The 14033-nt window shown below is 40.1% G+C and overlaps 1 protein-coding gene across 6 annotated transcripts in view; it reads right to left on the reverse strand.

The window, feature by feature from the left end:
• Positions 1 to 13684, reverse strand: part of RNF220 (ring finger protein 220) — a 251955-nt gene extending 238271 nt beyond the window's left edge. The window contains exons 1-2 of one of the 6 annotated variants that reach the window (XM_088460647.1): positions 13499 to 13684; positions 5991 to 6732 (exon numbers count right to left, since the gene is read on the reverse strand). In XM_088460647.1, the coding sequence (XP_088316773.1) occupies positions 5991 to 6732; positions 13499 to 13567 (811 nt within the window). In that variant the 5' untranslated portion in view covers positions 13568 to 13684. Of the gene's footprint in view, positions 1 to 5990; positions 6733 to 12683; positions 13400 to 13498 lie in introns of those variants that run through there. The other 5 variants (XM_088460649.1, XM_088460646.1, XM_088460648.1 and 2 more) reach the window with 5 other exon arrangements.
• Positions 13685 to 14033: the final 349 nt, after the last annotated feature.

Below are 14033 nucleotides of genomic sequence, written 5' to 3' on the forward strand. Positions count from 1 at the left end.
ATCGGCTCATCGTCATAATAATGTGTGTTGTCGGAAGAAGCACAACGCTAAGTAACACGATACACCCTACACACAACACTGTAACTCATCCAGAAAATTTTTTCTCAGAATACATACTGTAGTTCAGAAAAAAATAAAATAAATTTCCACGTTAACCAGACACATTATCACCTATGTGCTGACCCTTCAGGTATATACCGCGCAGGGTATGCGATCACTATAGAACCGATGGGAAAGACCTAGGCAACTGGAACGTGAAGTGCAACAATGTGGCTGTTTTGACACTGTGGAATGTCTTCCCACCAACTGCAGCGTGTGGATCCACTCAGAGTGAAACCCCAGATGATTCACCGAAAATGCATTTCAATTTGAACTTTTACAGCTAGTGAAACCCAGACATGCAACGTTTATTCCTGTAAAACATTTGCTAACCATGAAATATAATGATATAAACTGATAGCGCTTTTACAGTTGATATAATAAGGGCCTCACATTTAGGGTAATTTACAAAGGGCAGTTAAAGATAAAATAGCACGTCATTCGGAGCGCTTACGCACAGCTACATCTTCCCCTTGTCTACGGCATACAGACTATTGCCCAAAGAAAGCTGTCAGCCCAGGGCATCATTCAGCTGCCCTCTGGGCTTTAAACACAAAGCTATAGGACGTTCTCAGCAAAGTGATGTTTGAAGTCCGTAACACCTATTTATATTTGCCCACCCCATTAATGTAGAATGAATATTAAACTCCTGTCATCACCCAAATATCTCACAGTAGTAAGGGAATAATGTTATAGGGGACGATTCAATTCAGTGCAATGTTGAATAGTGCTGGGAAGGAAATCTTCAATTGACCGCGCTGTTGACCTCAGAAGGGTGCAAGCAGAAATCCGACTTAACTAATGCAGCAATGCTGGTTTCCGGCTTAGAACGTGCGGTGACAGCATCGCAGCCGTCATTTAAGACAGAGTATGCAGGTTATCGCGACTAAATACCAGGCTTTAGGCGCTGTAACCTGCATTTCCCTGATTAAGTGCAGGACGCAATGGGGTCAATTGAATAGCTCTGAGAACTCATTCCCGGCGCTATTCAACATGGCACTGAATTGAATAGCCCCCTTTGAGGGAAAACAGCTTTCTATAGGGACATCTGGGATACCAGCACCTCCAGACCACATGGACATAATAACCCCGTGTATACTGATCTGTCAGTGCGTATACCTCAAGATGGGGCCTTCTAGTTTGCTGAGTCATTTCCCTATTTTAACTATGAAAAGGGGCATCCACCATAATGGTCATGTGACTTTATCCAGAAAGAACCACTAGCCAAACGCTAAGCGAATCACCCCTACTGACCACCAGAAAAATACTTTTGAAATTGCTGGCATCTTGCTCAAAACGCGCTTTTGCAGCCACTGGTAAATTATATATGTATATTATATATACATTGATAGTACTAGGACTCACGTCACAGTTATATTCAAAGGAGCTCTCCAATCAGATCACACATGTCCCTATGTCATATTGATCAATCTGAAGCCAATTCTCCTTTAAAACATGTAGAACTGCGCAAATTTTCAGTACCAAGAGTGAAGCACATATCCAATATATGGGGGACTGGCTACTGGGTATTATGTAGCTCTGCTTAATGTTAACCATTCACTAGCCTGGGAGCTAGCCTTGCACTTCACAGACAGGATTATTTCACAATGAGCCTACTCTATTGCATGCAGCGAGGGGTTAAAGTCACCACGCGCTGCCGTTATCGTGACATTTATTTACAGCTCAGAGAGATAAATTTAAACAAACCAGAATAAGATCATGTACAAATGTAGGGGGGGACAGCGAAGAAGATTCTCCGCCACGGAGCTGTAATCTAAACTCAGCTGCCCATCCCTGGGCAGCCATAACAATGCTGCATGCCCTTAATGAAGATAATAATAATTATATGGGCAATTACAGGCTTTCTGGAGCTGAAGATGGGCATCGGCTTAACCCATCCCGTGCAAGTCTGCAGAAAGTGAAAATGCAGCAGGAGAGAAGTGAATTAAAAGCAGATTTGCATTTTCCAGCTCAGAGTTTGTGCTTTACAACTGGGTGTTTAGCATGAGAAGAGGAGACCGGAGGATCAGAAAAGAGATTTCCTCTGCCCTGGTGAATGGTGTGCAAGCATAAAAGGGCAAATGGATGTAGAGCAGAGATGTTTACAGGAGGTGAGGAGGGGGAGAGGGTTCTCCAGCCATTACAACATCTGGTTAAGTACTACTCACTCCATTGCCAGGCTATCTAATTAGCACAACACTTGTGCCGGGAAATGAAGCTCACGCTCACACCACAAGCGCAGGGCGGCAGCTGGCGGATATAAGGATGGAAGTGTATGAGGCGGCTGCCGTTACAGGCAAGAGGATATCACTGTGTGTGAGGTAGCCAGGCTGCAGGAGGGATGAGGGGGGTCATCCACACATGATGCTGGGGAAGGAAACAGCCCCCAGGTGACTTCAAGAGTCTTTTAAAAAGTTTTTGCTTTGCAGCTTGTGGCCGCAGAACGGGGTCATAAAAAAAAAAGAGTGTGCGTTTGTTCACTTTGCTTTAATGTGATACGAAATAAACTTTTTTTAACTCTTGCATAGCCGGAGGGTACTTTACATGGGCACAGCCAATTGCCTTTCAGCATTTCTGCCTGCGTCTAAGGAATCAAAACGGGTCACAAGTGTTCTGTCCGTGCACTGTTCTATCTCATAGATCAGGGTCCTGACCGAGCCTCCCACGGAATTCCCCTTCAGATATCTCAGCTGCTGGAATCACCAGATCTTACACTTGATCTACTTTTGGTACCATATGTGATCGAGTCGTTTCTGTTTGTTGAGCGGTAGCGCTACCTGTTATGATTTTGAATGTAATGCATAACAAAAAAAATATTAAAACAGATTTTAAAGGAATAAATAAAATGGACATAATTAATCTTGACAACGTCTATAGATGCCAATCGCACAGTCAGGTTACTTGACCTCTTACCTAGTCCCAGGACCCCCCACCCTGCACAATATTCACCTCTTGTCCCCAATAGACACAACACACACAAGGTCCCTGTACAGGAAAACTGGGGCTGTCTGTGTGTCACTCTTTGAAAGTTTTGCAATCTTAAGACCTTTTGCCTCTCAGGAAGGAAGCTGGATCCTTATATTCTCCTGCAGGAATGTCGCTCTCACCAGCAATACACTAATGGATCTTCATTCCAAGGGGATGACATAACACTGAGCCACAATGCAATTACCACTATAGTAATACAGTGTCACCAGTGAAGGTGTCACTCCAGTTCCTGTCTGGTTACAGTGTCAATTCATACTATGGTATTTTATATTATAATGTGCGTTTATCGTCTTTCCTGGCACTGATCAATCTGCATAAAGCCTCAGAACTTATAACATTTCTAGAAAAGTTTGGAACAAGACACTAATTTTTGAGCTTTCATAGGTGCAAAGCAAATCAATTTTACAGAAACCAAAAAAGGATCCAGTGAGCTCATTTTTTTTCTTTTTAATAAAACTCAGCTCATTATATCCACTGCAACAGCAGAAGTCCAGGTCCTGCCATATATATGAATTAGAGATTAATAGTAAGGGGTGTATTTACTAAAGTGAGAGTTTTTAGAAATGGAGATGTTGCCCATAGCAACCAGATTCTAGCTATTATCTTCTAGTAGGTGCTGGTTAAATGCTAAGTAGAATCTGATTGGTTGCTATGGGCTACATCTCCACTTCTAAAAACTCTCACTTTAGTAAATATACCCCTAAGACTCTACCATATAAACTGCATTTTTTTCTTCCTGCTGAGAACATACTTCCAAAGAGAGGGAATAATAATACTGAGATGGCAGGAGATGCTAGAGGTAATCGTATTGGTGGGCAAGTGTACTCCCACATCACTGTGTAACCACTGATCACATATTCAGGGCATGAAACTGGCATCAAAAGACCCAAGCTCAGCCAAGTTTGGGCAGATGGACTCCCAACTGTACTTCTTTTTTCCATGCCCTGCTTGTGCGCTGCCAGGAATATCACCCACGTCCGGCGGGCAGAGCGTAGTGAGGAGACTCAGGGTGATGGCCGTGTGGTCAGTGCTTGTACAGTTGGCAGCAGTTTTAAGAACATCCCTTTAACTACACAAATGTAATACGAGATAATCAGCATTCTGTTCTGTGTTCCAGGGGCTTTAATAACCTCAGGTACTTCAAAGATACATTTATTTTAATTAATTCATGCCTAGAACCTGACTTATATATGACAGTATATATTTTGCATAAACATGTTTATCTCCACCAGCCAATTACGTGTTGCTTTAAATAATGTGGCTAAAATATACGCAGTGGAGCTTCTTCATAATATATCAATAATATCACACAGTAAATGGAGAGCAGTCACATCTAGGGGCATATTTACTAAAGGTCGATTTTATTTGATTTTGATCGATTTTAAATCGATCAACATCGATTTTGTATTTCTGGGGCTAAATCACACATTTACTAACAGACAGTTTTTGATTATTTAGTTTTTTAAGTATTAGTAAATGTGTGAATTAGTATTAGTAGATTGTAAGATCTCTGGGAGAGGCGCCCAAGTACTGTATCCTTTCTAGAATTCTTCCAAATGAACTATCTTACAGGCTAAAATGTTTAATATAAATACATGCATATTGAAATACAATATAAAAATAATGTTATAGCAATGTGTAGACATATTTGTAGCACAAATAACAAATTGTAACATTCTAAACTCATTTAAAATAATAACAACGTGAATTACAGAAATGCTTTTCATTTTCTAGTGCATTTAATGCTGGAAAGGTTTGAAACATGTTTAACTTGTGTTGATATACAGCAATGTCTGTCTGAGTTTACCAACAGCCTTTACAAATGTTGCCCCCAGTGGTTCAGGGGTTCAGGAAACTGATATGTCAAATCCCAGCCGTTTTTGCTGGTAAGACAAGGCCTAAGCATTACACCTCACCAGCACCAAGCCTGAGATTTACAAGGCAAAGTGCTTTTTACGGCCGCTGAGATTGGGAAAGGTAGACAGGGCTTAAGCTGAAGCCTTTTTAGTAGCAGAAAGTTAACTCGGTGTCTAATTCAAGTCGACAGCTCAGGAAAGTAGCTTCGACTGGAGAGAAAGAGACAGGACATCTCAATTACCCTCTGTGGTGTTATAACAAGACAACGCTGCACACGGAAGATAGAAAATACTAAAGTTTCACTTTAAGGGGAGAAAAGACATTTACGTTCAGAGGAAGAAGGGGAAAAAAATGGAAAAAAAATATCACTTTGGTTAAAAATGATCCAAAAAGCTTCTGCCGGAGTTTTATCGTCTGTGTGTAATTTTTTGTAATGTTGAGCGCAGTGGGATACTTTCCTGAGCTTTCGGTTGTGCCGCTATCTTTATCAAATGACTGTACATAGAGGTTTTACTTATTCATAGAGCAATAATACGTAGGCTGGCACCCACATTATGCATGGGCTCAGTCAGGGGGTCTTGTACGAATGCCGAATGCTCAGTGGAGTTGGGTCATCATCTCTAATGACAAAAAACGTTTTAGGGGGACGTCTTATTATTTTCCAAACCTGTGAGCACCCCCCAATTACAGCTATTATATTACAGATATTGTGTGGACCCAACACAAACCTCATCACCTTCCTAACACTTTCACTATCTACAAAAAAAAATAACGAAACTCTGGAACCGTATAGGTCGACAATTTCAAAAATTTGGTGGTCACAGTTCCTGAAATGATTTATTTTTGTCAGTGCTGTAATTAAGTATTAGTCTAGTACCCCCTTTGTCTTATGAGAAAATCAATATTGTTTATGCACCCACATAAATAATAGAAATAGTATAATAATATAATTTTTCTTGCAAAGGATACAGACTATGGAAAATCATTGCTAGCATTAACTTGGATCTAGCAGGTGATACAGAGATGGAAATAGAAATAGTACTTACACCTCTCATTACGGTCCTCTGGACTTGAAGAAGTTTCTCTGTCTGATATCAGGCCGGAGAGTGCAAACAGTTTTTTCCCTCCATCGTCCACTTTAAGTCCCCCCGGGGAACCTGTTGGGATCGATGTCCCAAACTCATATTCTTTCCCATCAGCATCAGAAAAGCGCAGGTGCGGCGATTCTGTGTCATGGCAGCTCTTGAGGCGTTTAGCTGGGGTGAAAGCGGACTGATAACTCTCACGCTCCTCGGGGGAGGTGAAGGGACGGAATGCACCCACACCACTGTGATTCAGCATGCTGAGAGGGGAGCAGTCTAAGTTTGGAGGGGCAAATTGCGGGTGGAGGTGGAGTAGAGAAGGTGGAAAGTCACGGTTGGAGAACGCTCCTGGAACACCGCCCTGGCGATGGTACATGGAGGTAAAGGTGTAGGAACCGTTGGTAAAAGGAATGTGTACTTCTTTATCCACTGACACTGGGACGCCAAAAGGTCTGGGTTGTTGGCAAGGTATGGAGGCATCACGACTGGCTTCAGCAGTGGATGCCAAGACCATCAAGGCGGGCGAAGCCAGCGGGTTGGGCAGGAAGGAAGAGTTCTCCATCTTAAAGGCAGCCCGGTGTAGATCCATCTCTGATACTTTGGCTCTTGCCAAGTCAAGAATTTCAGTAAAGATTCCTCCGGTGGCGAGAGCAATAGGATCTTGGCACCAAGCGGGAAACGTCACTTCATTTCTCCCCGGTGAAACCTGCGTCCCAAGATAAAGAAAGTGAAAGAAAAGCGTAAACCTGGGTATTACATACAGAATCAATACATCATCAATACATGCATTTATCTATTATTAGGCACATATTCTCATATATATATATATGCAGTATATATATATATATATATATATATATATATATATATATAGCAACTGGCAACTGAGTTAATTGCGTCAATCTCTCTGCTCCATGTCTGCCTTGTCTTGGAGCAGTGAAATAATGGTGTGGGTTCAACATAAATGTGGAAGTAAATAAATACTCAACAGCAATATATATATATGTGATGAACAATACCAATGTTAGATATTGAGTTATTGCCTGTACCATTAGGACACTTAAATTAGAGGTCTGGAGGGACATTTATAAGACCAGCACAAGGCACAGGTCACGCTGACAAACACGGTGAGAGGCTCACAGACAAAGATCTGAAGTCGGACACTTCTCATGTAGATGTATGAGGACCTGGGAGATATTGTCTGGTAAACAGATAGGTAAGGAGATATAGATTAAACTGACATGCAGATAAAAGCTTGTGGAAGAAAGATAACCAAATCACCGTTCTCGTTAAGCAAAGCCCATCCCGGCCCTAATGAGAAATGACTCCCCTCTTGTATTAAAGCAGATGCGGCAGACACTGTAATTCTTCTGCAGGCAGTTCCTGGCCAGCAAATGATCTGTTTGTTCTGGTAAAAACGGCTCTACGTCTGAAGCTGACATTTTGTACCTCTCACTAACCCATTCCCTGCCACCAGCAGAGGCGTCTCCAATAACTGTGTTTGCGTGTATATATATATATATATATATATATATATATACGTACAGTTATATATATATATAATGTATGGAGAGAGACAGAGGGAAGTCTCTGTAGATTCTAATGTAATACAGACTATTCACAATGTGAAATATAAAATATATGAATTCTTTTAAGAGATATTTTTAAGGATGAAAAATGTTAACTTATAGAAACCAGTTGTAATGATGACAGTAACTGAATTTATCTAAGAGCTTGAGGGTAATGCGTTGTAGAATTAGAACTAGGCCTTAGGTTAGGAAACAGCAGTACAGGAGCCATTGTGGCCCTAAATACTGTGACCAATAACAGGTTAACTTTTAACCAGGGAAACAGCAACTTTTCCTTATAGCGAGCGTATATTTAAGAGAACCCGCCGTGCAAACAAAGCAGGACAGAAAATCTGCGACTGGGCACAAGAAACACCTCACTGAACATATTGCTGTTCCCCCCCTTCCGAGACTAATAAAAACATCTCTTTTTTAACTTTATCATATAAACTGGCCCGGCCTTTCTTTTAAATCAAAGAGCAGAAGTTTAATAGTGAGGATGAAAGACTTTAAACTCAGAAAGCAGAACTGAGCCTAGAAACCCAGAGCTGGTAAAACTGGAACATACACTAACGCGGCAGAGACTTCAACACAAAAGTCATCTATTTCTGATTAGTTTATGGCCCAGCAGCTATTGTTCAGCTGCATTTCTCAAAGTGATGGCAAATAAGAAAAAAAAAAAATGTCTGTTTGCAACAGGTTTCTAGAAGACGTAATTTAAGTACAACCTGGATCCTTAATGTCTCCTGTACATAACATAGGGAAATAAACTGCTTTTCCCTCATATAGTCTGTGTTCTCAATTCGGCCTCGTTCTTTAAACTATTTCACAGTCACAACTGTGTAATAAGTTTTACAGTATCTCAGAGACACCTCAATCTTAAACTAATCCCCATGTATGTTCTTAACATGTAACATACAAATATTGAACCATCAGCAGAAGCATTTTTCTGCTATCATACCTTTCTTTAAATAGTTCTAAATATTCTAAAAATATATGTTTGTGTATATATATATATATATATATATATATTATACACACACATAACCGTGTGTGTGTGTATATATATATATATATATTATACACACATAACTATATATATATATATATATATATATAGTGTGTGTGTATATATATATTTGCGTGTGTATACTATTTGTGTGTGTGTATATATATATTATAACCACATAACGATATATATATATATATATATATATATATATATATATATGTGTGTGTGTGTTTGCACACCTATGTATGTGTGTGTGTAACTGGAAAACTGTTCACTCTCCCCCCCCCCCAAAAAAAAATGTTGGGGTGCCAGGGCAAATTGCAAGACTTTAGGCATGAAGAACAGCACTCCAGGTTGTGATGCATAAACAATGAGCTTATTTGCAAAAAAAGCAATGTTTCGGATCAATTCGATCCTTTCTCGAGCAGTATATATTTTTTTGGTGTAAAGATTCTTTGAGGCACAAATTGCATTGGGCCATATAGACTTTAATCTCTCACATTTAATCAGGAAGGAGCCGTCTGGATAATTATGGCTGCTGTTGCGGTGACTTTTGGACTAGTGACTTTCGGCTGCAGCAGGTGAACACGCGCTTCAGAATGAAGACCCCGGGTGTTGCAGCATTTCCTGTGTTGTTCCGATGCCACATATATTATTAAGTGTAGAGCTAAGCGGACACCCTCAGATTGCTTCCTCGTTTGGCAGAAGTCCTAGCATGCATCAACCCTAAATTACCAGATTATATATCTCTCATTAAGTTATTTTCTCTCTTCCAAATTTTAAATAACTTTCACATCAAGTTAAAGCAGAGAATCCCAGATATAGTGACTTATTTCAATCCGGTAACCTTGAGCATTTTTATATTTTTTAAATATGAGAAATATGGAAACAGATTTAAACAAATCCATCCAAAACAGAATTATTTTATATATGCAATTAAATGTTTCTTTGTTGTGATGTGGACTTATTAATTGGTGGCCTCGTATTAAAAGTGTTTTTGAATATTCACTGCGTCGATGGCAATATATAATGCAACCTTGCCGCAATCACAATCTGGACTGAAAATTATCATTTCCATTTTTCATGCCGCGGAACTGCTTTGTGTCGAAACACAGAGGGAATAAGCATGGTGAAGTACAGATGTGTGAAAGCTGTCGCACTATATTATGAAGTGGCCGCTTCTGATGTCTGAGCGAGCAGGGGTCCCAAATCGTGGTTCTAAATGTAACGTCCCATTGTCCGATTCTAAATCAAAGGCTCAGCAGCAAACACCACAAAGGGAGAGGACAAATTAACACACACATGCAATATTCACAACCGCCTTAAAATGTTGTGTTTTTTAACCTCTAATTCCCAGCTGCGTCCTTGGCTGAACAACTGAAGGGACTGAGGATGCACAATTTGCAAACCACAAGCCTTATGGAAATCTATAGTTAATACACTGACAATGTCAAGATGTCATCTTCCTAAATACAGGACCCTAAATAAGAAAACTAACAGACCTTCTTAATTAAAAAAAATATGGATTGCAGGATAATCAGACAGAAGTGAACATTGAATACCTGAAAAGACACAGCCAGCGACGGACAGAAACCAATACAGGTTCCTGATAGTATGCTGATTTTTTTTAATTTAGCACCCCGTGCAAATCCAGATTAAAATAACTCCTGCTATTGATCCAGGCAGTGGGATTGACATTAATTTTAGTTCACTTCTCACTTTGCAAAGGGATCAATAGCAAGTAATAAGAGCTGACATCCCCGCTGAATGGAGGAGAAAGAGGACTTGGAGACAGCAATCGAACAGTCAGCCAAATAAATCATCAAATACTTTTCCACAGTATGAGACAAACTCTGGAGCGATTGCAGAACACTCTTTGTTGAATTAGCTCAACAAGAATAGTCGGATCACTGCACAAAACCAGTGCTGATGCGGAGACTAAAATACAGCAGCAACAAATAAGGTGCACGTGTTAAATATAAGCAACAGTTTACTTCACAGCTCATAAATCAGCCTACATGAACAAAATAATTATTTTTATTTTTTTTACATAGGCAAGAGTTGTGCAATGGGGATTTATATAATTTTTTTATTTAATTAAAAAAGACAACATGCAATTATCAGTCAAATAATTTGCAATAAAGTTATGCATCCAATTTTAATATTGTTTTTCTCCACAGAAGCTGGAATTGTAATTTAATGGTATATGATTCTAATATATCATTCCATACAATTTACAAAACAATATAAATATGCAGAATTTAAATAAAGTTAAATGTGAATATTTAAGTTTATTTTTTTAATAAATTAGAAGATTAATATTTCTAAAAGCTTTTACTGAAAAGTTACAATATTAAGGATTTTTCTTTGTTTTTATATTTTAAATAACAGAATTTGTACAATATTTTCAAATTGCATTCTGTCTTAGTTAAAATTCTGCTTTGTAATGGTATCAAAGGAAGCAATAAAAGTACAACTAGCATTAGCAATCATTTTGCAAATGTTTAAAAGAAAGAAAAATGTCCGTTTTAAAGTCTTTGTGCAAGCAATTCATTGCCAGTGAATTTTAAACAGGTTTTTATAAAATTCATAGCACATTAATGCACAACAGGTTGCATTACTGTGGTCATATAATTATATGCAAAGCCTTGGAAAATGAATAAATCCATTGACCCTATTTTTTGTATTTTTAAGAAAGCAAAGCTTACAAAAACAAAAAAAATCAGTTTAAAAACCCTGTAAAACTGCTTTAACGATCAAATAATTATACTTTACATCAGATTGAAATTTAGGATTTTCAAGCATGTTGTAAATATCAGACAGTGGATAGAATATTGGCGCAGACTGACATATAATAAAACTGATCAGTTGAAGACAATTATATTTCTACAAATATTTTAGAATGAAAAAAATGATTTCACAAAATGATGCATTTTTCTATTTTCAAATGGTAACGGTTCAACTGTCCAGCATCAGCATTAAAAACTTATTAATAAATAAATGTCAAGAACAAATATATATTCGCATACTGTACAATACAGTAGGAAGTTGAATATTTAAAATTTAAAAAAAAACTGTTTAAACAGGGGAAGTTAGAAAAATAATATATGGAGATGAATAATGTTTGGGATTTGGGAAGAAGAAGAAAAAAAACGTGATCATTTTATAACATTTGATTTAAATATATTTAAGGATAATTTCAATTTGTCAAAAAGGGGATTAAAAGTGGCCCAGCAGTTTGACATACAATGAAAAAGAAATTAAAATAATTTGCAATAGAAGATCAGTTTCAAGACTCAAAATTCAGCACCCGGGACGCTGAAACCCTGGGATAATCACCCTCATACAATCCCCCCTTACACCGCGCAAACCTGCAAATCCACAAGAGCCAAAATGTATCCAGAATTCTACCACCTCTTACATATTGGAGGAACAATATGGGACATTATAATACTCTGGCATTAAGTACACACAGTGTCCCTTTTCTTTCATCAAATCCATCACTAATATGGGGAAACAGGTGCTGTAAAATCACCCCTTACCGAGCAGGTACTTTCTAGGATCATGTCCTTCTTCTCACCACATTATTGTTATGTAATGCTGACTTATATGTAAGGAACCACAGACCCAGCAATTGCAGCATGCACTAGCCTGTGGATTTCTGTCAGTCATTTATTCTAATCTATACAAATACTAACAATTTTCATAAAATCTCAGTCTTAGAAATTGCTAATGTTGAAAATATTATTGATTTGGAATTTCACTGGAAGGATTAATGCCCCCCCCTTCCCCCCATATCTTAAGGCCAAATTATCAACTGAAATAATAATGCAGCCTCACCTCTCTGGAATAGAGAGATGCATGTTGTAATGTTACTTTCCTTTGCCCCAGAAGCCCCCCCACGACCCAAACAAAGCCCCCCCTGCCTGCAGTAAGAAGGATGCTCCTTACAATGTATGACAACAAACATCAGGGTTTCCTGTATGGCTGCTCCCAATCATTCCATTGTGGCCACACAGATGTTTTATTTCATGTCTGTACAGAGCAGGTGAGGGATCCGCTCCCATCAATACTCACACTTCCCTCTTCTATTTTATTCACAATTCCAAGGAAGGACCCGCTGGGTGTCCCGGTTGTTGTCAGGAAGACACAGGGGGGGAAGTGGCAGAATCCTGCAAAAGGGACCCCAGGTCTATTAAACAGTGGATGACTGGACTGGACTGTGGGAGAGTGTGGGGGGTCAGAGGGGGCACATAGGGTCCCCGGAACATTCTGACATGTCAGGTGAGTAATGTAACAAGAGGGTAATTACTAATCTCTGATGCGTTCCAAGCCGGAGACCACCGAGTGGATGGTGTAAAATGAAATCAAAGTATCAGAAAGGTGACTTTATCCAGGTCAGGTGCAAAAGAGTCATCTATCTCTGCAAATGTGTCAGTAAATTGATACAGCTGTCTGTGTATTTACCTACAACGGTGCATTTATATGACAGTCCTCATGGGACAATAGAAACAGAACGCCGACTGAGTATTAAATGCAGCCCCGGCTATTTTCTGCAACGAGCAAGTCAAATAGAGAGCGAGCTCTGCGGACTACTGTCAGATCTCCACCCCTTAAAACGAGGCGAGCGGGTCTCTGGCGCGGGGTCTGCGGGATGCAGAGTGTGATACTAGGGGAGAGGAGACATGAAATATCGCTCTGGGAGCAGCTGCTGTAAAGTTGCCGTAGAAAAGTTGCACTTTGTCCCCCATCAGTCCAACTCTCTGAGCGCCAGGATACCTGCGATCTGTCTTGACCCGGGAGCACTAACTTCTCCCCCAGTTTCCTGCAAAGCCCCCGCCCCGAGTGCACAGTCCCAGAACCCCCCCCTCCAGAGCCCCCACTGTACTCACCGTGAGGAGCCTGCGTGCAGCTGGAGGGGTCCCCGCTTGCTGTGCCCGGCTTGCTGGCTGGCTGTACATGCAGAGCAGAGTGACTGGAGAGGTGCTGCTGCCTCACTGTGCCTGCAGATCCCAGTGACTGAGCCAGGGCTGACTCCTAGCAGCGCACACACAACACTCTCTCTGCCTCTCACTGTTCTGCATACATTAGGGTACAGAAGGAGGATGGGAAATGAAGTCCTGACAGGGCTGTCCTAGAGGTAGAACTTGGGCTGCTGCACCTAGTGGATAATGAGGGCTCTGTTGGGGTTCCCTGTCCTCCCCATCTGCAGTGTGATATCTATCTGAAGCTATTTTCTGCCTGCAATTACCTAGTGACCCCTGCACCTTGTATTGTCTGCTCCTGTGCTGGGACTCAGACTGTAGAGGTGATAATATTCTCTATCTCTCTGACACTGGACTTGCTGAGAGAGAAAAATGCAGCAATATCACACAGTGGGCGCCTAGAGACTGGAGTAAAATCCTAATCAATAGCTGCAGATAAAAG

This window comes from Taudactylus pleione, unplaced genomic scaffold (assembly GCF_031769625.1).
Source record: "Taudactylus pleione unplaced genomic scaffold, aTauple2 ptg000969l, whole genome shotgun sequence".
Classification (NCBI taxonomy): Eukaryota; Metazoa; Chordata; class Amphibia; order Anura; family Myobatrachidae; genus Taudactylus; species Taudactylus pleione.